This window comes from Abramis brama (genome assembly GCF_963993115.1).
Source record: "Abramis brama genome assembly, chromosome: 5".
Taxonomy (NCBI): Eukaryota; Metazoa; Chordata; class Actinopteri; order Cypriniformes; family Leuciscidae; genus Abramis; species Abramis brama.
The window spans coordinates 5,925,572-5,952,648 of record NC_139967.1 but is presented as its reverse complement, the minus strand read 5'-3'; the positions used below and the strand labels follow the sequence as shown (position 1 = coordinate 5,952,648).

Below are 27,077 nucleotides of genomic sequence, written 5' to 3'. Positions count from 1 at the left end.
ATTTAAGATTTATATTACTAATACTAATGCTTAAGAATTAATAAATAGCTAATAGGCCTATATCAAATATATTAATATATATAAATAAATATTATTAATTATAAATGTGTAATTTATACATGTATTTTTGTTCATTTAAAAAAAAAAAAACTTACATAAATTACAAAATTACATATATTTTTACATTGTCCCCTATACATACATACATACATACATACATACATACATACATATATATATATATATATATATATATATATATATGTGTGTGTGTATGTGTATGTGTATATGTATAAAGCATGTACCTGTTTTTACTTTATCTCATTTATTTTGGTTATGCCTAAATTAAAATTCTGTATTATAATAACTACACGCTAAGGTCATAGTAAATGTTCACTATAGTTTTGTTTGTCGTACATTTTGGTGTTGGCTCAGTGGTTCTTCACCCACGTCACGAAGCCGCCCACGCTCCCATGGCCCGTCCCATCTCCAATCCCCCTCCGTCCTGTGTCCGGCAGCTTCGAGGAATAAATCCCTGGAAAAAGAAAAGAAGAGGATCCAACTGCAGAACTACTGAAAAAGAGCAGAATAGGCGTGGCATGGCGAACAGAACGTTGCATCTGATTGGTCAGGTTTGTAGGGGCTTAATAATAATAATTATCCAGTTTTTCTTCTTCACTGTGTATTTTCAACTTAGTGGCTATTACATTTTCTCTGTATCATGCTTCATGTAAAAAATATTATCCGTACCACTGCTGAAGAAACACACCGATAACTTTGTCACATGGTACCCGTTACTTTTCTCAGCGCTGGTCGAGATGGACTAACCACAGTCGTTTGTGGTGATCAAGAACTAATCAAATGTGTTTGTGATGATCAAGAATGCCGTTTAATATTTTTTTTACAGAGATTACCGATTTGTATATCCATATATGTGTCCGGTACTAATCCGTGGAATTGCTAGATTTAAACCATTATATTCACTGTCATACAAATGATGTACAAACAACTAAAACATGCTGCGATTCTTGAGCCAACATTCGCCCCCTGGAGGAAGACAGTGTTTGTCGCATAATGACGCTTGGTAGAACGATCCGATCCAGCTCATTTTCTGGAGCCATTTGGGAATGGGAATCCGGTTCGGTCCCCCCAGTTCCGACAACCGACAACCGACACCCGTCCTGAAAGACATGCGCTCGCGCTGCCATTAACCCAAACACACCGGATCGGATAGCAGCCGTTATTTTTATGGATATAACCGGGTGATTTCGAAGACGTTGGATACTAAAAACATCAAGGTAACTTAACAGTTTGGGAACATCATGTTTTTTTTTAACGTTAGAAATCCCCCTGTTTATCTGTATTAGCTCGTGACGTTTGATTTATATAACGAGTTAAAATAGAAGTCTTATTGACATATCGAAATGATTCGCTGTGAAATTAATAACGTAACGTTACGTTACTTATAAGATTAGTTGAAGGCATTGTGGTTATATGATAATTCCGTTTAAGGCATTTGACTTTTGCTTATTTGTTAGTTTTAATAACCAAATGAGGTGACTTAAAGGAAATATATTCGTTTAAAGTGGCTGGTTTGATTGGTTAAATTGGTTATGTATTTTCGTGTTGTTGTTTTTTCTGGACCGTTTTGGTGTGGTTTATTGTAAACAGTCTTATGGGGCGTTGCTTTATCAGTTTATATTTTAACCCAGAATACTTTTGTATCGTCCATGTCATGTGCTACTATACATCAATTTGTATTTTTAAGCATTTCCATCAAATTATCAGATGTAACACCATGGTACTTCATTATGTACCATAGTACTGAATTGTTGCTGTATTTAAGTGGTACTACAAGGTAATTCATAGAATACCAATATCGTGGTTAATGGATGGTAGTACTTTGGTACTTTATATTAGTGCATGTAAAGTGAGACTCGGTTTTTTTAAATACTAGCCTATACTGGTTACCAGTACCATGTGATAGTTTGATAGAAATGTTGTGAATGTGACCATATAATGGAAGGTTATATTGTAAATCATCAATTACAGGACAATTTCCACTAATGATACACCTTGTACCATTGCTTGTGTTGACTGTATGAATCAGTGAGTAAGTTATTACACAACAATTTTGTACATATGTGGTCCTTTGAACTATAAGTACACAGAGCCAGCAGTCCTAGCTGAATATTCTGTCGTTGTTTAGATGAAGATGGAGATGTTAGGCAGAATCTTATCAACTGACAGCCTCAGTCAACATTCACTTTCATTGCTTTTTTTCCTATACAATGAATTGAATGGTGACTGAGAACAATGACATGATTTCATTTTCATGTGAAGCGTCCCTGTAATCTAATGTCTGATGAGATCTCATCTGTTGAGTTACTGTCTCACAACAAATTGAGAGGGTCTTTTTTTTTTTTTTTTGCACACAGATGTTTACTAAACTTATCATGGATATTTAATAATTAGGCCTACTTTATGTTGGGTTAGGTGGCCCTCAGAATTTGGGTCACCCTCAGTTAGGTCTGCTCGATTATGGGCAAAAATCATAATCATGATTATTTTTGGTCAATATTGATATCACGATTTTGTAACATGATTATTGGTTGGCAGAGCCCTTTTTCACGATATGAGTAATCTTAAATATCAGTGAAATTTCACAATTATCGAAACTTCAGAAAAAAATAATACTGGGTTAATATGATGTAAAAAAGGTCCTCAAAATAATTACATAAGACAAATTAACAGTCAGCAATACAATAAGAGCACAGGAACTAGCCTAATTACAAACAAAACGGACAAATAAATACAACAAAACACAAGTACAAGTTGAATAGTTTTTCAGGAAGATGTAGCGGTATTCAGATATTCTGTATTCTGTAAGTCTAGGGAAAAAAAACATTTAATAGTCGAATGTAAAATAACACTTACTGTACACATTAAATATAGATTAATCCTTATTAAAGCTACTTGCGGTATTCAGTCAAGATCAGTGAGTGATTTTCCTTTGTCTTTTGTTGTTTGATTATCATTAGACAGACTGCAGCAGGTATATGAGGCTGCTGTCGCTTTAAGAGCTAATGAGCAGATCCAACATACTGTTACACACGCACTTTCTTTCTCAACTGTGGAAGTTTACTTTAGATATCACCCACAGTGTTTATGTGTGTACTTGCCAAAAAGGCATTTTGACATATTTGTGAAGCACATTAGCTTCTCCGCGTTCGGCTCTGACTCGAGCACCCACAGACACAGAACGCCTCCTGGGGAACAGTGTCTCTTTTTATCAACACTGTTTAATATAAAACACGTCCCGCAGTTTAGCAACTGTAGACTCCATTTTACAACACTCACTTATTCGGCTGATTTGGATGTTAAGTTTGGGCTTTTAGGGAGGAACGAAAGCGCACCGCTGTGAAGGAAAGGAAGGTGCGCTGGACAGAATGCAGCATCGGAACGATAATCGTTTAACTTCGATTACCTTGTTTTCATACACTCTATAAAAAATCTGGGTTGTTTCAACCCAACCAGTGGGTTTAAAACTTTAATAAAAAAAAATGTAAATCAACAGTTGGGTTTGTCCATATTTGACCCAAACGTGGCTTGAAACAACCCAGCATTTTTCTGTGTAATTTTTGGAAGCCAAAATCAATTACAATTAATGGCACAGCCGTACCCTCAGTGTTATTTTAGTAATATATATATATATATATATATATATATATATATATATATATATATATATATATATACACTTTTATAGTATTTATAAATATTTTGTCTTAGGTTTTATTTTTATATTTTAAGTTTTCATTTTAAGTTTCTGTAAAACAAAATGATGTCCTTTTGTATTTATTGTATTAGCTTTAATTTATTTATTTTCTTCAGTTCTAGTTTCTGTTATTTATTTATTTATTTATTTATTCCCAATTCATTTTATTTCAGTTACCAAAGCAGAATTTCTAATTTTAAGTTGTTTGTTTTCCATCTAATATTTATAGTTAAAAAAAATATATATAATTTTTTTGGCTTTATTTCAGTTAATAAACTACTCTGGTCACCCTTATAATGTGTCTGTTCCAAGTCAAATGTGGTAAACTGTGAAACTACAACTTTCTCCCCTCTTATGAATCAGTGCGAATCGTGTAGTTTTGTGTGATATAAGTGGAAGGAAGTCGTGTAGTTTTGTGTGATATAAGTGGAAGGAAGTCGTGTAGTTTTGTGTGATATAAGTGGAAGGAAGTCGTGTAGTTTTGTGTGATATAAGTGGAAGGAAGTCGTGTAGTTTTGTGTGATATAAGTGGAAGGAAGTCGTGTAGTTTTGTGTGATATAAGTGGAAGGAAGTCGTGTAGTTTTGTGTGATATAAGTGGAAGGAAGCCATTAGAGCACACTGCTCTGGACAGATTATCATTGTTCTCAACATGTGTAAATGCGCTGGGTGGGAAAGAGAGGAATTTGTGTCTATTCATGGCGCAGAAATAATAAATTAAAATGTTGTCACGTAAGAATTCTGTCCGATCTTTCATGGATTCCTGAGGAATGATCTGAGCTCAGACTGTAGTTCCTGCAAAACATTGGAAACTGCTGCAAATTATTCTCCTTCTCGTTTTTCCACCAGCTTTAAAGCAGACACACATTTTTATGTTATACTTAAATTTGATGGCATTTCATTTATTTTTTTTGCTTTTTGTAGCACAACCAGTATTTATTTATTCATGTTTTTAGTTTTGTTTGTTGTTGCCTATTTAGTGCCAATGTTGTTTTAGCATAGTATAGCCTATACTATTATAGCTTTTATTAATATATTGATTTAGCTTTTTTATTTTCAGTTTACATTTAAATTTTTGTTTAATTTTTTGTAATTTTGTTTTGTGGTTTAGTAATTTTTATTATTTTTATTTTATTTTTTAAGTTTAATTATTTCCAGTTACTTTTAGTTTTTCAACTTAAACGTTTCTGTTAATTGCCAAGGTAAAAAAAGGTAAAAAATTGTCTACTTATAATATTTTATTTCAATTAACCATTTTTTTCTTTCTTGTTTTTAGTTTTAGTTATTGGAAAATAACCCTTAGTAGTGCACATTTGTGTTCAAATTGGCTCTGACTTGTTACTAGTATAAGGACTTGCAAAAATGTACAGAATTGTTAGATGTACAGTACAGTATGGTTGTATAATATATTTACGACTATTTAATTTGCTGCCCGGAGCTATTGTCCCCCTAAATATCATCAATATACTTGTGTTAGTAACTTTTTTGCATCACTAACTACTTTTTTTGAATGTAGCTTGACTGTTATTTGACTAAAAATTGTGAGTAGCTTGTAGCTGGTATGTTTCACAGTCTTGTCTGTAACTCTCTGAACATTAGTTTCACACTTTGCTGCAGACCCGCCGCACAGGCTGCCAACACAAACACTGGATTCCTGCGCCCTGCCGAGGTCTGGGCATGAGTGGGCTGTTATATTTGGATGATAAGAGCGAAATGATAAATCTATGAAAAATACGGTAACCTTTCAAAGACTGTAAACGTGTTATCTCAGATGACTTCTAGTAATCATAACTTTATGGTGGTGATGCAAGGAAACAGGTTGGCAGTGATCCATGGGATTGTTTTCCAGCCCGTTTCAGTAAAAAAACAGTGTCTGTTTTCCTGTTCTTTGCCCTCTGGCCGTTCACGCCCGTTGGAACATTAAAGAGATCTGTCAACAAGACCATTGTGAGCTCTCAAAACAAAACTGCTAACAAGGTCTGCAAACACAAACGTGATGTTTTATTTCACCATAAGCCTGCAGCACATGGATCGTCATAAAGTCAATATTGAGAATCCTGTTCCTAACGAATATTTGTTATTTGAAAACAAGCTAGATGTGCTTTTTGCCATTATAAATGACAACTTTGTCTAGTAGGGAAATGGAAAACTGCTTTTTTTCACAAAAAATGTTGATGCTTTGTCTGAATGAATGTTCCTGGGTTTTAAAGTTTTTCCCCCAAAACAAGATTTTTCTGTTTTCTGAAGAAAATGTAAGTGGTGCTTCCACATGCAGACCTCGAGAGCATGATTGTGTAGTAGATGCCACATCCAGCGGCTTCAGACACATCGATGCGTCCGCCATCTTGGAATGGTTAACATGAGTCTGTTCAGCACTCAACTAACAAATAAATGCATTTTCATCGATAATGACATAGCATTGTGCAGCCTATGCTGTAAAAACAACTAAGCTATAAAATCCAGACGAAATGGGATAACCTTTCAGAGGTGAGAATGTGCAATATACATTTGCAGAATTATAACATTAATGATCAACTAAATGCAGTGAAAACCATCTGCTAATGTCTATTGCAGATATAGATATTCATGCAGGTTTCAGATGCACAGTCAACTTACTATCGAGTGTTCACGGACTGGATTTGACTGTTCCAACATGGCGGATGGCTTGCATATAGCAGTCCATAAACACTAATGAGGCATCTGTGTATAAGTGTAAGATGCTGGGTTGTTACCAGGGTGTTGCTATGCGGTTGCCCTGAGGGGTTGCTTGCTGACCGAAAGTCTCTCTGACATTCTGGTCTCTAGATATGCATTGGGTCTGTCTTTCAGAGTCCTATTGTTTCGAATATTGTGCTGGATTGGTTACATGCTGAAGGTAAATAAATTCTTGGGTTTAGGTTTTAAAGTTTGAGGTTTTTGCTGAGGCAAGAATCACCACTGAATATGTCTATTGGTTATTCCGGCAGAAAATGTAGGGTTATTTGCATAGCCAAAATGAGCTTTTCTTCTAAAAATATTTATTTTTTTCTTCTTGCTTGGATTCTAAATGGTTTCTTTTTCTGCTTAAAATGTTTTTTTTTACAGGCTTCAGTTTACTGGAAAAATGAAATGGCTTCAGTTTCAGTATGAGGTGGTGTTTGGGGATTCACTTACGGGAGGGGCCGAGTTTGAAGGCTTGTTTAAACTTGTATTTGGCATCGGTGCCCATGGCCAGATCTGTAAAATAAGCTGCAACTTCACCCTGTGTTTCTTCATGATCCGTTTTGCTTATTTTTATCTAAATAATACCTTGACTGGAGTGGGTTGCTGAATCTGTTAGCTTGGTCCAGTGGTCAGTAGCATTAAGCTTTGGTTTGTAAATGATTCCTCAAACTACCTAGAATCCACATTGAAATGTGCTAAAAGCTGCTCAGAAGACCTTTTGACCTTGATTGCACAACAGTGCTCTACCAAACACGACGTCTAGCATTCTTGTGAAAATGTAAACAACTAGTTATTTAGTTCCTGTTTTCATGTGTTTTTCTTTTTACGGCTTTGATCCAGAAGTTTCTTTGATTTAAGTGAGGTAGGAGTGAAGTAGGAGATGCAGCATTGTGCTAATTTAATCTTTCGTAGGAAGGAATGTGATGCATTTGCTCCCTCGTGAATTCACTTTGGGAATGTCCAGCGCTGATAAGATGCTCATGATGCGTACCAACATTGCACCACATTTTCTCGGCTTCAATCCTCAAATATGATTGATCAGACATCTTATCAAATGCTGTGTGAATGCCATTAAAAACAACTGAACATGTTGTATCTACATGTGAGGGCTTGTTTAATCTGATGTTTGTTTTCCTAAATCTCAGTTTGATGTGTTGTTTAGGCTATGATTTATGCATGATAAAAGCAGGTGAGGACTGGAAATTCTGGATTTTCGGGGGATAAATAGGGGGTAGTGATGAGGTAGATTATTGCTTTTGGACAAAACATTGAATAGTGTGATTAATTCTGATTTACATTGCATCAAGCTGTATAGTTATATTAATATGGAAAATCTATACTATAGGATAAGGAAAAAATTATCTAAATTTAATACAGAAGAATATGTTATAATATTGTTGATAAATATGGTGATTATGCAATTACTCTTTTTTTGGTTTTATATTTTATGCTTTCTAGTACGTTTATTTAATCCAAGTAGCAATGATGCATAAAAATGTATTGAAATAATGGAATATTGAAAAGAGAAACCATGTTTAAAAATGATACCAAATGCTATTATATGTGTGTGTATACTAACCAGAAGAACTGCTGTAATCCGTAATGTGTGTGTGTGTGTGTGTGTGCGCTTGCCCAATGTTCTTGGCTTTCCAGCCTTCTTTACTTGTGTATGTGTGTGTAAAGAAAACAGTGAAATTGTGGTGTGTTTATAAATTTTTTATTAAAGTGCCCCTGTTGTGCTATTTTAAAGGCTACAAATTTAGTTTTGTAGGTCTCCTACAATAGGAATTGCAAGGTGATCCAAATTGTCAAGAGTGCTTGTTATAAAAGAGTTGCATCATTCTTATACTGTTGTGTAAGTCAATGCGAAAATGACATTGTTTAAGAAAATTATATATAACTAATAACAGTCTTTAGGTCTGAACACAGCATATATATATATATATATATGAGACTTCATTATCTTAATGCAGTATGATTTCCTATTTTTTCTGTTGGTTTTGCAAAATTGAGATTAATGCTAAAAGTTTGTGCAATTAAAAAAGGTTGATAATGATGAAATGAAAAAAAAAAATCACAGATAAAGATATTCAGTATCACATCAGTATCACAATCCCAGATTATGTTATACCCTCTGATTTATGTCCTGTAAAACAGATTTTTTGTGTGTTTTGTCGTAGGTTGTGTTCTCCAGGTCTCGGTTGTGTTCAGCTCTTTCTGTAAGCGGTAAAGCGGTGCTGGTTCGGTCAGTATGCAGGGCTGGGTGATTCTGGCTCTGTGTCTGAGCCTCGGGGTCTTACGCTCTCGAGGGCAGAATGGTGAGTGTCATCAGATTCCTAGCCAGATTGATCAGGACATGTTAGAGAATTAAAACGGGTCACCCTAGGTTTAACTCAGATTACATGACATCAACAAAACATGTCGTAACCCTGGTTAAATTTAGTGTTAGTGTGATTGTGACACTACAATAAAATGTATCAATACATTTTATTCCATTCAAAATTCTGAGGACTGTAATATAATGTCATATTTTATTCAAGATTCTCTGAAAAAGAGCAATATTGTGAAATATTTTTACAGATTCAAATAACTTTTTTCTATTTGAATATCTTCTAAGTGTAATTTATTCCTGTGAAGCAAAGCTTCATTACTCCCGTGTTCAGTGTCACATGATCCTTCAGAAATCATTCCAGTATGCTGATTAGCTGCTCAAGAAACATTTCTTATTAATGTGGAAAACTTGATATTACTGTTAGTCATAGATTATAGATAAACTGCTCAGTGAATAGATGGTTTAATTCATTACAGGTTTACTATGATTTGCCAACTGAAATGAATGCCCAAGTCATTTCTTCTTCTCTCTCTCTGTCTCTGTCTCTGTCTCTATCTCTCTCTGTGTGTTATTGTACAGGTCTGAGTGAACTTCCTGTGCCCCATGGTTTATCACTACAGCCTGATTTACCTGCACAGACTCTTTCTTTGTCATGGCAAAGTGACTCACCGCTTTTTGACATCGAGATTTTCCACACCGAGCTCATGAATGTGGTGCTAAATGTAAGCGCTCTCACATCTCTGCCGTTGGATGTCATGTCGACTGTTAATCTGTGTTTTAGTTATTTAGGGTTGATGCATGCATGTGGGTGTGAGCCATTAAGCACTGGGAATCATTACTGGAACATCATGTCTTTTGTGCCACATCCAGGTCTTTATGATACAATGCGGTTCCACCTTTATTTCAGTAACAAGAGATTAAATGCAAATACATTCAAACCAGTTTCTCCACTCAATATTTTCCCATCTCCTATGAGTCACCGACTGTGACTTTAAGAGCAACATGTTATGATAGAGATTACATTCATGTCTAACTTGTTTTGGAATTTATTGGCTAATGTTAGTCTGTCTATATTGCAAAATATTTTTTGCTTATTTGGATTGATTGTTATTGCATTCTAGACCCATAAAGCAATAATCAAGGCAATGTTGATTACCACAGAAAACAATATCTGCTGGCCTTTCATTGTAATTGCATTACCGTTCCTTTTTAACTGAGGGACGAGTCTAAATGGCTTCCTGTGGTAATCGATGGCATGCCACAAACTCTGTCGATACATCTAATGTAATTGCTTTAGAATATTCATGTCAACATGAAATCTGAATTTATGTGTTTACTTTCATAGTTTGAGTTCTTGGTGTTATTGAGTACAATTCATCAGTGCACATTATTCCAAATCTGCCATAAAAAAAAAACGTCCTTTGCTTCTAAACCATCTTTTTTATTTGGGCTGATAATTTTTTTTTTTTTTTTGGCTGGAAGGAAGGAAAATAATGTGAACCAATAGCCAAAAAGCTGTTGTTGTAGGTAATGCAGCCTTTCTAAATACATTGCTGATAATTAACATAGGAACTTATAGCCATAGTGTCCAGTCATAATAGCAAATAACAATTTTTTAAAAAGCATTATGGGATATTTTGAGATGCTTTGGAGAGTGAATTTGACCTTCAGCATACACGTCCCTGTCAAACGTTGAATGGAGTAGATCGCTCACAATCCACTGCAAACTCATTCAGCTCCATAGAGTCTCTATTAGTGCCCTCACTTTTTCAGCGGCTTTAGTTCTTGAAGTGTTTTTTTCATTTGTTTTTTTCTATAAGGATTTCAAAAAAGACTTTGTTTAAGAGTTACAAGCAATGGCATGAACCAAGCCAATCAGCTTCATGGTGAACCACAACATTACAAACTTTGATTCGAAGCAAAAAAGTATTTGAATATCAGACAAAAAGGTACAACACTGTGTACTCACCGGCTTTAATGAGGGAAAGAACTACAGGTCCATGAAGCTTTGAGAATGACAATCAAATTTAAAGTGGGGAATTATGAAACTATTAATTTAAAGAAGTTACTTATATACTATACAACAAATTGTATATCTTGCGTAAAATATATTTATTTTAAGTTTATTAGAAAATAATATTTTTTTAATTCTATTACATAATTTGCTGCGCTTCAAGGAAGCTAAAGACTACTTTTGGTGAAATTTGCTTAGTTGTCACGATTCTTAGATTGATGGAGATTTGTTTTTGCAGAATTATGGGTAATGTTTTCACCATTCCGCTGTTTAGCACGATTCTTTAAAAAAGTTGAAATGTGGGCTGACTGCTTTAACAAAATCTTATACCATCAAATTAACAACCTTGGAGCTCATAGACAGGTCTGTCTTTAAAGGTTTATAAGTAATTGTTAAAAATCAATTCCCTTATGGAAAAAATGAATGGGATTTTTACTTCCAGAACACGACTGTTACACTCTATTCTGACTTTTACCATCCAGTCTAATGCAGATGGTATAAATTAACATAACTATATGTTGTTTCACTCGGAATCACATTATGGAAGTGAATCGGGTTGCGAATGCTGACTTTAAAGGAACCGTATGTAAGAAATGTATTTCAATTAATCATAAATTGGCTCTGATATGTCACTAGACATTAAGAAATCATGTTCATTTCAAATACTTATATCACTGACAACAGTAGTCCGGCCAGGATATTGTCATTTAAAAGTGAAGTTGCAGCCCTCAACTGATGTTGATGTTGTCATGTTGTGTTTTGGCCTGAAGCGCCACCCTCCACCTATCTACCAATCACGAAATCAGTAGTGTTTCGGCATCCGGGTTGCCAGCTCAGCTCTAGTTACCACAGCTGCAGCTACAAATGTTCGTGCTGGATCCTGCAGCCTATCTGGCAACCTCGAGTCAGGGGGGAGGGGGAGGGGATACACCGCTCTACAGTAATTTGAAAGTGATTGCAGTACCAGTTTTGGCCACAATCTTACATACGGTTCCTTTAAGATCAAAAAGTCAAAACTGCTTATCACTTTCATAATGTAGAGCATGGTGCTTTCAACACCAAGATCATGTGTTCGATTCTCAGGAAATGCATGAACTGATCAAATTTGAGAGACAATTTACATGAATACATTTGGCAGATGCAGTGATTTACATTTTTTAATTTGTAGGAGACAGTGGCAGTTAAAGCAGATCCTGTGACAGGACGTTGTGGTTGGACCTGGCGTTCACCATTACCCTTGGAGTGCACTTCTCATTCAGTGCAAATCAGAGCACGAAACCAGCAGTCGGTCAGCCAGTGGAGCCCCCTTCAGACCATTCCAGGTACTGAAAAAACACTTCAGAAATTCTGCTGATCCTGAAACCGGTCCTGCTCGGCCTGGGCATCTGCAAACCTTTCTCAAAATCAGCCCACAAACAAACGTACTAGCACTTTGTGGTCCTTGTTTTGAGAACTTATCCAGCATTCAAAGTCATTTAATTCAGTGGCTCTATTGTGACAGTCATTTCAATTTATACTGTGAGTTTTATGTGTTAAGTATTTCCCAAATATGATATTTAGGATCTAAAGATGTTTTATTTCAGACAGACATGGAAAATAAAGTTGCTGGAGTAGCTTTGCAGTGTGACAAATTTAGGAACTGGCCTTTTTAAACGTAGACAGACACATCTGTTGATTATAATGGCAGTGATCTAATTTTGTACCAGATAGTTTTGTTTCTGCGCTTGGAGCTGTTTTGAAAGCTATAAAAGGACGTTTTCTGTTTTGATGTTGCTCTTTGGATGCACTAGAAAACATTTCTTCTTTAAAGAAAAGTTAAAGTTGTTATTAAAACCATTTACACCCCTACCCTCATCCTTTTGTCTCTAGGGTCGGATATTCCTGAGAAGTCTGAGTCTTTCATGTATCCCCAGGATAAGGTGGTTCCTGTGGGCAGTAATATGACATTCTGCTGTATTGTTAAGGAAAAGTACAATTTCAAAGAAATATTGTACAAGAGTCAGAAGATGAGCGCCACACGTCTGAGCAGAAGAACTTACGCCATCACCGTAACCAACCAGCCAGCGTCTGCCAACACAGGCACAAATGTGGTCTGCTGTTCCCCAGGGTTGACCCTCACTGGAGCTGTGGTGTTTGTAGGCTGTGAGTATAATTCATCGTTATATAAGAAATAATTAAGAAATGTGTATTAAATATTCATAATTATACATGCATACCATTCAAAAGTTTATGTCAGGGCTAATGTTTTTGAAATGAGTCTCTTATTGCTCACCAAAGCTGCATTTATTTGATCAAACATACTGAAATATTAATAATTTGAAATACTTTTACAATTTAAAATAACAGTTTTCTATTAAAAATATTTTCATCATTACTTCAGTCTTCACTGTCACATGATTCTTCAGAAATCATTCTAATATGCTGATTTTCAGCTCAAGAAACATTTCTTGTTGTGCTGCTTAATATTTTTATGGAAACTGTGATACATTTTTTTCAGGATTCTTTGATGATTTTTAAAAAATAATATAATTAAATAAATGTTTTTTTTTTAAAGTTTTATATATAAAATATGTAAAATGCTATATGGTTGACACCATAGGGTTGACACTGGCTGTAGTTTTTTTTTTTTTTTACCTAGATATTTATCTTAATTAGTGGTTTGCCGAAATATCATGATATATAAACTCAATAAACATATATATCCACGACTGTGAAATACACATACAATTTCAGAAAACAGGAAGATCTGAGTGTTCATTTTTAGCATAATGACTAGCACTGGATGATTGCTGTGCAGTGTTAAAGAGCGACTTCATGTGGCTTCTGTTGTATGTAATTGCTGCAGATCCGCCGGGCGATGAGGGGTTGGTCTGCGAGACGCGGGACCTGGCATCCGCAGAATGTTCTTGGAAGAAAGGACGAGACACTCACTTGAAAAGAAAGATCAACCACACTAACTACACCCTTAATGGAAGGCAAGAAACACTACACAAGAACCACTGACCACACTATAGCATTTGGCGCTCGGGACCGTAATGTCCTTGGTACATAAAAAGATCACCAAACAGCAAACCACATTAAATGAGATGGAAAAGGATACTTATGTCATGTATATATTTACTGCTAATTAAGGAATTCCATTAGTTCTTGTAAATATTACATATGAATATTTATAAATATATATTATTTAATAATGATAATAATTATTTGTATTAATAAATGTTACATGCACTAAATGTTACATGCACTAACACACAAAAGTTAAGGATCGATTCAGTCTGATTATTTAATGTTAAAAAAAAAGAAAGAAGTCTCTTCTGCTCACCAAGGCTGCATTTATTTGATCAAAAATACAGTAAAAACTTCTATATATTTTCTATTGTAATATATTTTAAAAGGTAATTTATTCCTGTGGTGCAAAGCTGAATTTTCAGCATCATTACTCCAGTCTTCAGTGTCACATGATCATTCTGTTGATCCTTCTAATTATTCTAATATGCTGATTTGCTGCTTTGTATTATTAACGCATGTCCTGCATATCATTACTGCAGATTCAAGAATTACATTAATGTTCTAATGTAATTATTGCACCATTTCCTGTCTGAATGAATGAACGCCTAGTTTTTATAAGCCGTGTTTCTGTCCGCAGGGACTGTTTGGAGGCTAATGAAGGGAAGACCTGGTTGTGTAGCTCGAAGGTCTGGGAGGAGAACTGGACTCTGGTGGCTCGAAATCCTCTTGGAACAGTTCGGCTTACTGACTCTGCCCAACTCGCTAACCGCGGTACCACATTTTCAATACGTTCCCCTTTTAATCGAGAATATCTGCATTATAAATAGAGTCCTAGCGACTGTGTCTTAATATTCTCACGAGTGAGAACTCTTCTCTGACGGTGTTGTCTCTCTTCCAGTACATCTGTTGGCTCCAGCAAATGTGACGGCGGTTGAAGTCGAGGCGTGGAACGCCACACTGAAGTGGAGCTGGCCTGTGGCGGCGTATAAAAAGCTGGAGATGCTCTGCCAGCTGAAGCTCATCGGCCATGGACTTTCCAGCACAGTAAGTTCACTGCTCAGATTTCAGCTCCCAGAATCCAGCTTGCTTTTTGTGTGGTCTTGGGAGTTAAAGGGGTAGTTTACCCCAAAATGTAAATTCTGGCATCATTTACTCAAGAAAAAAAAACACAGTTTTTATGTCAAGATGTTGAGAAAATTATGACTAAACGAGACAAAACCAAAATATGAGGTGCATAATGCTTGTCTTCAAAAAGCTAAAAAAAATACTATAAAACACCATTAAAGTAGTTCGTTTAACGTGTGCTATTGTACAAATCGCCTAAAGTCATACAGTAGCTTTAAAGTTTTAATAATTCACCTCAGCCAAATTTAATTTGCGCATGTGCTTTTTTTTTTAATGAACAATTGTCTGAATAATGACTTGTATTTCAATTTGTTCCTCACATAAACATTATGGTGTGCATATTGTTATCGTTATTCATGCTTTTCAATATTTTCTGCAAAATATTGAAAACAAAATTGTGTTTAAAAGAAGACTACACAAGTTTAAAATGATGAGAGTGGAATAAATGATAACAAAATAATTTTGGGTTACTTTTCCTTCAGTGTTTTCCCAGTTCTTTTTTTACTTTAAACTATTACTCAAGCCACCTTGGCAATGATGTTTTTTAAATCAGTTTAACCAATCATGTAGGACTATATAATATTTAAAAATGGCTACTGATTTCTAACCGATGGGCTGATATTTCTCTCTGTGTGTCTTTAGCGTAACTACAGTGGCACAGGTCTGTCATCTGTGATGCTGGAGGACCTGTGGCCAGATGTGGATTACACTGTGACTGTGCGCTGCGGATCCAAGCACGCTTTCTGGAAGTGGGGGGATGAGAGCGCCCCCTACAGCATACACACAAAAATGGACCGTGAGTGGTTATAAATAACTTAAAATAATAAATCTGAAATGATATAGTCTACTTTGTCTGTTTCTTAGTCACCACATATGACAGGTCAGATATATTATGTTTAATCATTCACATGCTCTAAAACACGGTGTCATTTCCTTATATTGTTAACCCTGCTTTTCTACATCATTTCCTGTTATTTTAATGTTTATTGTATATTAAGTTTCTAAAGATCTATAACAAAGTCTGTTCATTTTCAGGTCCTGATGCTCTTGATGTCTGGCTCTGGATGGACAGCAGTAACACAGGACGTGTTTTTTGGAAAGTAGGAAAAAACATTGTTTTACATTCGTCATAATCAAGGATATGAAACGCAGCTTATGTCAAAAAACTGAATAATGTGTTATTCTTCTAAGAAGTAAACATGGTGCCATCTGACTCTTTCCATTCAGCCGCTGTCTGTGAGGAAAAGTCACGGTGCATTAGTCGGCTACAAGGTTTCTCAGAGCTCAGCAGAGGAAGACGGGTGGACACTGGATTCACTTCCTCCTGAGAGATTAAACTTTCCCATCATCCTTAACAACGGCAGTGACATCACCGTTGCCGTGGCAGCACAGAACCCAGCTGGTCTCTCTCAGCCTTCCGCTGTGACCACACCAGCATACAGAGCAGGTAGAGGGAGCCTGGGACATTTCCTCAGATACCAGATGATTCAAATGTTTTGTGCATCATTTTACCACACCTTCTAAAAAACTTTAGTCAAATAAAAGTATTAATATTTAAAAATGGAAATATGTTAATATTATGTATGTGTGTGTGTGTGTGTATATATATATATACACACACACACATATTTTTATTAATATTATTATTTTTATATTTTAAAGACATTTAACATGGCTAGTTTGATAGTAAAACTGTTTCAGTCGATTCTGTGTGAAAAAATATCCCCAAAAAGGCCTTTATAACTTTTTTATGTATAAATTAAATAAAAATAACAAAATAATTTTCAATTACGGAGCCCCAGCTCATGACATGCGGACAAAAAATATATATATCGTGGCGACGAATTAAGAATTTGTTCCCACGACTTTGATTTAACAAGGGAACAAATGATTACAATGTGGTCGTGATTTAGTAACTCAAGGGAATGAATTATTCTATTGTGCGAATGATTTAAATCTTAAAATGAGGGAACGAATTAGTAAAACGTGTTGACGTAAGTTGTGGGAATGAATTGTTAATTTGATTATACATTTTTGTTTTCCTGCATGTCATGTGCAGGGCTCCTTATCAAATTAATTCTAATTAATTATGCTTTTCTGAATGGCACTTCAACACTGATTGCTGTATAATGCAATTAACTGTTTTAATCCATTGACATTTGATCATTTGTCCTGTAGATTCCCAGATGTCTGTGTCGGAGCTGCTTGTCTCAAATGGGACGTTTGACCTCTCCTGGCAGCCTAACGCCAATGCCAGCAGAGGGTACGTGGTGGAGTGGGTCCCGACCGGCTGCCGTGGCCTGTGCCCGGTTAACTGGGAGAAAGTTCCAGGATCAGACAGCAGCTTTACTGTGAAGCCAGGTGAGTCCTTTAAATTAATCTACAAGTGACTCATCTATTGAAGTTTTCTTTATAATTTCCTGTTCTTTTATTAAATACATTGATCCCTAAAAGTATTTGTACACTTAAAAATGTCTACATGGCGTTGCATTAGGTAATAAAATACCAAACCATCTGCTCTCAAATGCTGTAGGATCTTTTCTCTTCACTGACTCAATATATTTGAAACGGCTGTTTTGGGGGATATATGAGGTCAGTTCTTCTCAAGTTCACACGGGTGTCCTAGCAGAGAACCACAGGTTTAGTGTTCATCTCATTAAAGTGCCCCTAGTATGTTTTCTTTTCAGATATTAACTTTTATATAGCAGTTTGTGAATGTTAAAAGGTCTGTAGTTTTAAAAATCAAAGTGCAGGATAAATGGAGTTGTTGTCTCCCAAAAGAACTGATTCTGAACTCCCTGAGACGAGTCGTCAGTAATTCCAGCCTTCTTGAACCTATATTGGTTTATAGCAAATTTGCATAATGCCCAGCTATGGCCTTCATTGGCTGCCCATGAACAAAGACATCATTGTTACTGTTCATATCACTGTTGTTTACAAGTGCTGAGTAAGCCATCGGAGCTTAAACTCACATATGGTAACAGGCGTTTAGTTTCAGACGCAGTGTTATACCAATCACAACAGACTGGGCCATCTGACCAATCAGAGCAGGCTCTTAGAAAGGAGGTGTTTTGACTGGATCCTTTATTGAACTTTTTCAGACACTGTGAGAAAATTCTCACATACATGCCAGTTGGTTTGATATTTTGTTATTTCTGATGAAGTGGTATTAATTTTTTAAAATGTGTGACTTGAGTGTCCAAATACACTGTGGAAAATCTAATGAAATTTTAATTTCTTCAAGCTTTGTTTACACCACAACTGAATGTTTTTTTCCATGCGCCTGGTTGATTGATGAGTCTCTGCTGATTTCAGACTCTCTGGAGGAAGGAGTGAGGTACACCGTATCAGTGTATGTTCTCTCAGCCGGCGCTGCTTCGCTGCTGCAGAGATGGCACGGATACTCGCAGGAAATGAGTAAGAGAACCATTGCTCTTCACCGCTCATAAAGAGCTTTCACACATACAGCCTTTGCCCGTAAATTTCAACAACATTTTTCCACTAAGAAGTCCTGTGTGACTTGTTGATAAAATGCTGGCAAATCTTTCAACTTTTTGTGCAGGCATGTGAATGGCAGCATTATGTAATTTATGTAAAACGCAGACAGCCGATGCTTGTGTGAATAGCATATTCACGCCTTTACTGGAAATGTTAATTCACCAATTTTATGGGAAGTTTGTGTGAATTGGCTTTTGACTATTTTTACTAATGCAAAATAGCATCTGGTTATTTATTTTTTGGTTAACCGCTAGTTTAAATAACCCATGCAATGGTTTAACAAGCACAGGTTTACCTTTAGGAAGGTGGGGCAGGACATATAAAAGATCCCACCCCTTTCTTTTCATATAGTTTATGCTAGAGCCTGGAAAAATCACTTGTAAGGTATCATGCATGAAAGTCAATGAATAAAGCAAATAAATTCCAACCACATTTGAGGTTTAGGGAAGAATATACTATATGTCGCTTAACCCTCTGGGGTCTGGGCTGTTTTTGGGGCCCTTGAGATGTTCTGACATGCCCTGACATTTGTGCTTTTTTCAGTTGCTTATAAACATATTAATGGCAAAGGTGTAAATTCACTCTATATAGCACAAACAGGGCTACCATAATATGTGAGCCACGTGTATGTACATGTTTTCATTTTTGAGAGAATAATGTTTATGCATGGTTATTGAAAAAACTAAAAACTAAAGTTTCTGAAATAAGGCCACAAAACACATAGTAAATATGTGTCAATAAGACTTTTGTCTTGTCTTTCGTCCCCTAATGTTTTTTCTTCAAAATGATGTGAAAATCATCCTGCCTAATCATTCACATAAAACGATACATTGATTTAAGTTTTGTGAAACACTTTTAGTTTGGAAAGCCAATATGCGGATGGGGCGTAAACGATCATGCATATTTAGTAGTTCACACCTGATATGCTGAAGGGCTGCTGTGCCTTGGTGAAACGGTGTTTGTACGTGAAGAGCTCTTTTCCAAAACGCCATAAACCTAAAAAGCTGCCTCAAAGATCCACCAAAAGTAATGATTATGAATATGTAAAATATTGCAATAAGACATTTTAATTGTTTATTAACTTCTGGCAAAGATGAAGATTACAATAGGCTATTGACTCGCGATCTTCGCAGTAGGCTAGTGAACGCACCGGAGAAATGCACATTTATTAGGCTACATAGTTTTTTGTTTTGGATGGTTTTGTTTAGAACCAGCTTTCTGTAAATATATTTCACATTTTTTAGACATGTGAGGCGAGTAGGATACGGTCTGGTTAATGATGATCTCCAGTTCAAGCACCTTATGTTGTGATTGCTAGCCTATATTTACTTTTTATGTATTAAATCCAGGAAATTTGTTAATGAAAAAATTATTAAAATTAAGATACAATTAATACAAAACGAAATTCGTTTTAAAGAAAGGATTTGTACTTTCTGTTTTGAGGTCTCTGTGAAAGTTTGAAAGTCTTTTAGTGCTGCTTTCAGAGCGCTCGCGTCCATAATGGAGAACTGTCACGTAATATTGTTTTTTCCTCATAAATGCGAACACTAAAAATAAAAGACAAAAGACTTTTAAGTAAAACTTACTCCGAAATTGTGTCCTCGGCGGGATCAATTCGCTCTTCAAAATGCTGCCGTTCGTCGTCTGAGTCACAAACTTCCTCTAAGGAAAAAGTGCATTCTTCCTCGCTGTCCAGAATCATCTGAAGGGCGTCTTTGGAGAAGCGTGCCATACTCAAAACGTGATGAACTATCAGTAAGTCTGATAAAGAAACTGTGGTTTTTTGGCATTGATCGGGGGGCGTATGCGATGCATACTAAATCACCTAAACTATTTACCATGCGAATAGCGCCGGGGGCGGGGCGGCCGCAGCTTATTATAGAGATAATGAGGCAGAAGGAAAAACGGTACCTCTCCTTGCTTTCAAACGGATTACATGAGTTGAAAACATTTGTTTTTTATATAAATTACTTCATTTAAAAGAAGAGATTTCAAGCTTCATAAAGACATATCTCACGTGTCTGTGTGAGAAGTATTCGCTGAGTTACAGTTCATTTTCGGACGCGTTTCAGAATGGACTTAACTGGCAGAGAGAAGGCAGAACTCGCTTCGTGTTTATTTTTCTTTATTTGGCGAAAAGCACCACACTTTGTTTTTATTGTGAGTATACACAAAAATAATACACATTTAACAGAATCGATTGATGTACGAAACTCCTATGAAAAATCAAAGTCAACAGAGTATTTATGAGTTTCTTTTACACTGATAAAAAAAAGCGAGCTGGTATCGCCGGCGATACCGCCGACCTCAGGGGGTTAACAAACCACTGAGAAATCAAGATATTTAGTAGACACCCTTGTGCATGCTTGTATTTAAATATGTGTATCTGCAACTTTATTTAGTCAACATTAAGTCAAGTATGCTTGCATATCATTATCGAAGTCCTCCAAGCTTACAGACATGAATGAAGATCCACAAAACTTTGTGACAATTTTGATTTCATGTGGTCTTAAATGACTTAAACCGCTGCTGCTAATGATACTCACTGATTTATGCATAATCTCACTGTCTAAAATTGCTTTGTTTTTGACTATTTGTGTGTTAATAATTTATTTTAAAACTCTGTATTTTTTTTACTTTCCTTATACAGGGAACACATGTACAATAGTAGTGCTAACTATGCCAATTTAAATTAATAACAAAAATGATGGCACAATATACATGCAGTAACCGTTTCTATACCTTCAAATAAACATTAAAAGAATAAAGCATGTAATGTAGTTAACAGAGCCATTTGCTTGGGTGATAACTAAAAAAACAAAAAACAGAAATTAACCTAACCCACTTATTTGGACGTTACATATTGTTGCTTACTTGTATGATATCTTTGTATGCTTCTCTCGTTCGATCTTCTGTAGTTCCTGCAGAGCCAGTTGGTGCACTATCAGCCAATCAAACTGGCTCGGACGTGCTGTTGTCTTGGAAAGCTGCCGCGATGGAACACCAGCGAGGCTTCATACGCGGATACGCCATCTACCTGGCAAATGCTGCACGTCTGGATCTCGTTGGTAAGCACTTTCATACATTTGTGAGTAGAAAAACTATCTGCTGATAAGAACAGAAATGCTTTATTATTGCATTATAGTGCAAGCAAAATGACTAACTGGTCAATGGAAAGTTTGCCAAAACACGAATTTGGCCTCTTGTTACAAATTAAAACTTCTATCTCATCATGTATTATATTATATTACATTACATTACATTATCCAAAGCTCGAAACGTTTTTGCCGTTAAAACTTGCTAAATCTGATCGGATTTCAATTGGTTATGCACAAACTGGATTTGTCCTAACAGTCTGTCTATAATGTATTATAACAAAAATAAAACATTTTTTTTAATCTTTTGTAATATATTTTAATACTTGTCTCATGTGGTTGTGCTCCTAGCTAACATCTCTGATCCTGAGGTGCGCTCATACAGGGTGAAGGGTTTGCCTCTGAGCTCGCACAAGTTCATAGTGAAGGCCTACACTTCAGCTGGGGAGGACACCGGGTCGACTGTGGCCATTAAAATGGAGATGGACAGTAAGACATTGTGATGCTCATTCAGAGATTCTGCCATTAATCTGTAGCCTTACTTGGTATCAATGCCAGCATTTGTTGGGATATTTGAACTGCTTAAATAGAACAACTAATAAATTCAGATATTGCAGATAATACAAGATTATGTCCTTCTCCTAAACCTCTCGTTTTCTCTGTTCATCCAGCAGCCGACATGCTGTTTGTTGGAATTCTTGTGCCGTTGGCAGCCATGTTCTGTTGTCTCATCCTCATCAGCATCTGCTGCTACAAGAAGAGAGAGTGGTAGGACTTTATTCATGTGTTTTTAATGTTAAATCATTTTGACCTACAGCGATGTTTGCTACAATGGACAATGTTTGTATTTGTATTTATTTTGATCTCCATTAGCTGTCACAAGTACAGCTATTCTTCCTGGAGTCAAACTAACATGCTTCTCTTCAGACAATTTTACACCAGTTTTTCACAACACCACACACCTAAACAATGTTTAAAAACATTGGCATGTCTAAACACCACAAACCCCCCCACCCACCCACTCATGCACTCCCACACACATATACACACAATATATACAATACATATACATAGGACCTGATTTCTACAATTATTTCAGCAGTAAAAGAGAGATTACTTGACTCATAATTAATTAGTACTATCTTATCATAGCTCTTACAGTAGCAAAAATTCATCATTTAGACTAAAACATTAGACAACATTGTGACTGACTGCAACCTTAAGTTTACATTCAACTAACACGAAAGATGCTTTTTCACAAGGACTTTAAATTGGTATTTACTATTTGCTGTAATAATATCACTTGGCAAAGTGTTCCAGTTATACATTGCTCTATACATTACTGTACTTTTTCCACAGTTGGTTTTCACTTTGGGTAGTTTAAATCTACCCTCTGTGGCATGTTCTTTCAGTCTTACTGATCAGTCAGTGTTATTTTGGTAATGTTAATATACTAATACAGTGTATATTAGTATTTGGATTACATTAATTGGTACGTTAATTAGAATTTTAGTTGGTTTTAGTAATTTTGTTGTGTTTTTAACGGAAACAACACAGATGTAAATCAGTTATTAACGTGTTTTCTTAATGATTTCCTGTTATTTATTTAATTCCAGGGTAAAGAAAGCTTTCTATCCTGAAATTCCTGGACCTAAAGTACCTGGAGACTGGTCGTCCCCACCGGTAAAACAGTTTTTAGTGGTGTTTGGTATTGAATCATATCTTGATTTAAACACAGACCCAATCTCATTCTTAAATGTCAGTGATTCGCCAGTGTCTATTAAACCTTTGACAAAATCACACCAGAACATGCAAATCTATGTTTCGCTGAGCTTCGCACTGCCGCTGAGCCAGAGAGAGCAGTTATCTTTTAACAGTCTGTTAACAATCTTTGCAACCACACAGTTTCATGATTTCATTGTTACAAATATTCATATTATCACAGAAGTACTGGGATAAAAGTTTATAGTTCAGATATAAACACTGATGTCTACGGTAGCGATCAATGTAGAGCAAATCACCTTTTGAAAGTTACTTGGCGCTTCAAACAACAATTGTATCAATTACATCATTACACCAGTAGGTGGAAACTTAATGTTTGACATTGAATCATTCATTCAAGAGATGCGTTCACTTGTTTCATTATTGGGTTAGTCAGTGTTCTTGAAGTATTTATGAGTGAGTCATTGAATCATTCAATCAAACTGATTCTAATTGATTCAGATTGATAAACATTTTAATCTGCAGTAATAAACATTTTGTCAGAATCTCTAGTAAGTTGCATGTTATTTTGTTTAGTTGTCTGTTTAGAATCGTGAGAGAATTGTGATCTCTGTGATTCTCAATTTAACCATAATCACTAGGGGTGTGACGAGATCTCGTGTTACGAGATCTCGCAAGATTAAAACGCGACGAGATTTCTCGTCGAGGTGAAACTTTGTCTCGTGAGTTGTTGTGATGTCAGCGTGATGGAGCGTGAGGGTGAAATTAGTATTGAAGATGCCCCTGCCACTTTTAAATCATTTGTGTGCCGGGCCAATCACACACACACTCCGCGCACACACACACACACACTGTCCCTCGATCACTCACTCACTCGCGCGCACACACACACACACACACACACACGCTCACTCGCGCGCGCACACACGCACACTCACTGTTGCTCGCACTCTCACTCACTCGCGCACACTCACTCTCACTCAACCCGTCGTGGAGGACCGTTAAAATTAAACATGTTAGTCTTTCTGTCGTGATGTCCTGAAGCATCGCAGACACGTAGGTTGTCGCCCACTATGACACACTATACGAAATGAAACGATCGAATCTTGCGTCCCGACGCCCGTTGTCCTTTACGAATCTCCACGAAACGGATCGTGCCAAAATCGCGCTAAAATACTGTAATCTGAACCAGGCAGGTAATAAACATTTGACCTATCGCGCAAAGAACCTATTAAAGCACTAAGACATGGGAACAGTATAGCTAACATTCACATATCACAAGTCATATCGACATCGCAATATTAAACAATGTTATCGCACATCGCAGCTTTTCCTCATATCGTGCAGCCCTAGTTACTGCCCAAAGGTCTCAACTGCTGCCAGAAATCGTCGACATGCTTATATTCTTGAAAAAGAACATGACCATAATCTTAGTCTGTTCTGTGTAGTTAATTTATCTCTTTTTCATGCTTGAAGAAATTTTTTTTTTCTGTTTGAACTTGTAGTTTTGAGAGAGCAGTAGGCTACTTTGATTATGGATACACACTTACTGTTTGCATTTAAAGTGTTATTTCAGTTATTTATATTAATTTTATTTATACTGTTTTATTTTTTTTTATGTTCGATTTATGGAAAGGAGTTAGATTTCTCATGTGAAATCGTACAGGGGAGAAGCCAGACGGTAGAGTTTATAGCAAAACATTTTGCAGTGTTTGCATGTCCTTTACTGCATAGAATTCATTAAAATAGAAGTAAAATAACATTCATTACAAGTTGATTTCAAAATGCACCTAAATTGTTTTGCATTTTGTGATTTTCAGTTGAATAAAAGACTATTTTCCATTCATACATTTCATCATTGAGGATTTCTTAAAAATTGTGTAAAAATCTCGTCTTGTCTCGTTCTCGTGAACCCAATCTCGTGTCTCGTCTCGTCTCGTGGAGTAAGCGTCTCGTCACACCCCTAATAATCACTATTACTATTGCTAATAACTTTGTGCTACGAACATGAATGATTCCTGAAGTTGCTGTTGTTTGTGTTTAGGGTCCTCTGGATGTGAAGCCTTCTCCCCACAGTCTGGTCCAGATTGTGGAGAGTCCAGAGTGGGATTTCAGTAAGAAGGGTCTGGTCCCGGTACCAGAGGAAGAGGAGGAGTTTGAGAACGACAACATCGAGGTAGACACAGACTCCGATGAACCGGCCCTCCTGAGGTATTACAACCAGGTTGTCGGTGACGGCTCCCACAGTAACCACGTCTCGGACTCCTCTGGTTCCTCGACCGCCTCCGTGGGCTCCACACAGACTGAAGTCACCTACACAGGCATCCAGAGCCCGAGCTCTTCACAGGGTGTGTGTGACGGTGGAGGTTACAGGCCTCAAATGCAGTCCGCCGCGGATCCAGCCGAGCCCCAAGGCGAGTTTGAGGCCGACTTCCAAGACGACAGCTTGAATACAGGCTATAAACCCCAGTGTTCCTGGCAGCTGGATTCTCCGGAGGCGGAAAATTTAAGTGGTTCGCTTGGCAGCCCCACGTCGGTCACATCATCCCAGTTCCTTCTTCCAGAATCCTCTGAGGAGAAACCACAGCCTTCCAGCACCTGGTTCCACAGTTTTCTCTCGGGAAAATCCTGAGAACGCACTACTTCACATATGTTTTCACGTTAGTTTGTGCCGTTCACCTTTACGGAGATGTTTTCGGTTCGTTTTAGACTTCGTGCCCTTACTGGAAATCGTTCACAATTATGTAATCAACATCACTACTGTTTCTCAAGGACTTGTGTTACTGGCCAGAGAGGTGAAGTACTACTGAGGTGTAGAGGTGGCCGTATCCTCTTCCGCTCGCTAGGAGCAGTATGACGTTTACCCCTTGGAGCGCCGCTTTCATTCATTCAACAGTGTTCGTGCCTCTTTCTGCAGTGTGTTTGGCGCGATCGCTGTAAATCTACACCCTTACAGCATTATATTGTGCACAGCATTTCACTGCTCTTTTTTTATTCTTGATTTAACAGTTTTGTAGCAGTCAAATGTAGGAGGACCGGTAAAACATGTTGATTTGCATTTCAAAAGATTAAAACCAATGCATTCTCGAAGGCTACACCATTTTCAGGTGATCTAAAAAAAAATATTATGTAGCCTCAAGCTACTTTTTCTCCAGTCTCGATGTAGATATAAACCGATACGTGCGCATTGAATAAGCTGACAGAACAAAAGGGAAAGCAGAATGGGGAAACGTGCGTCTCGGGTTTTGCTTTAACCCTTTATGACATTTCCCTGATTAAGGAACACAGCTGAAGTGTTCACATGATCTTACACTGCCGGCTTCATTGGTGTAAAATGAATGTAAACGCACTCAGTGTTGCTTAATGATGTAGTGCAGCTAGTTAGTTCTGTGTATTTTTGTTTAGAGGTTGAAAAAAAAGATCCAGATTTGCTATGCTTGTTTCTAGGCCTTCACAATTTGGCCAAACATTTTGTAATTGTATAGCAATGTGACTAATAATAGTATTAATTTTATTGAAAATTAATAATAAATAATAACTATTATTATTACTACTACTAACTATAACATTAAACAAAATAAGAAATATTACACTATTACACTAAAATAAAAACTAAATAAAAAATGTATTTAGTTTTACAGTACAACTGTAAAATTACAATACTAATAGTTATGGATGTCTTAATTTCTTTATTTTCAAACGTTAAACCAACATGCTTTTATTTTGGCAGAAAACCACATGGTTTACTTTTGTTACCAAACAGCCTTTGCAATTTGATAATCGCACTAGGTCATATTTG

The 27,077-nt window shown here is 36.5% G+C and overlaps 1 protein-coding gene across 1 annotated transcript; it reads left to right on the top strand.

Annotated features, from left to right (window-relative positions):
* The first annotated feature begins 1,059 nt into the window (after positions 1-1,059).
* On the top strand, positions 1,060-26,880 carry lifra (LIF receptor subunit alpha a). The gene is made up of 18 exons (XM_084113522.1): positions 1,060-1,298; positions 8,661-8,798; positions 9,392-9,534; positions 11,995-12,148; positions 12,696-12,968; positions 13,672-13,801; positions 14,476-14,609; positions 14,737-14,882; positions 15,606-15,759; positions 15,999-16,063; positions 16,191-16,410; positions 17,142-17,324; positions 18,279-18,380; positions 21,380-21,529; positions 21,908-22,045; positions 22,228-22,324; positions 23,173-23,239; positions 25,323-26,880. The coding sequence occupies exons 2-18, from the start codon at positions 8,732-8,734 to the stop codon at positions 25,908-25,910; spliced, it is 2,811 nt and encodes a 936-aa protein (XP_083969648.1). The 5' UTR covers positions 1,060-1,298; positions 8,661-8,731; the 3' UTR covers positions 25,911-26,880.
* The last annotated feature ends 197 nt before the right edge of the window (positions 26,881-27,077 follow it).

Excerpts from the sequence above, each read along its gene's own strand:
- lifra (XM_084113522.1), top strand. The coding sequence starts at position 8,732 with ATGCAGGGCTGGGTGATTCTGGCTCTGTGTCTGAGCCTCGGGGTCTTA. Across the intron at positions 13,802-14,475 it reads AACTACACCCTTAATGGAAG|GGACTGTTTGGAGGCTAATG; the intron begins GCAAGAAACACT and ends TTCTGTCCGCAG. Across the intron at positions 16,064-16,190 it reads CAGGACGTGTTTTTTGGAAA|CCGCTGTCTGTGAGGAAAAG; the intron begins GTAGGAAAAAAC and ends CTTTCCATTCAG.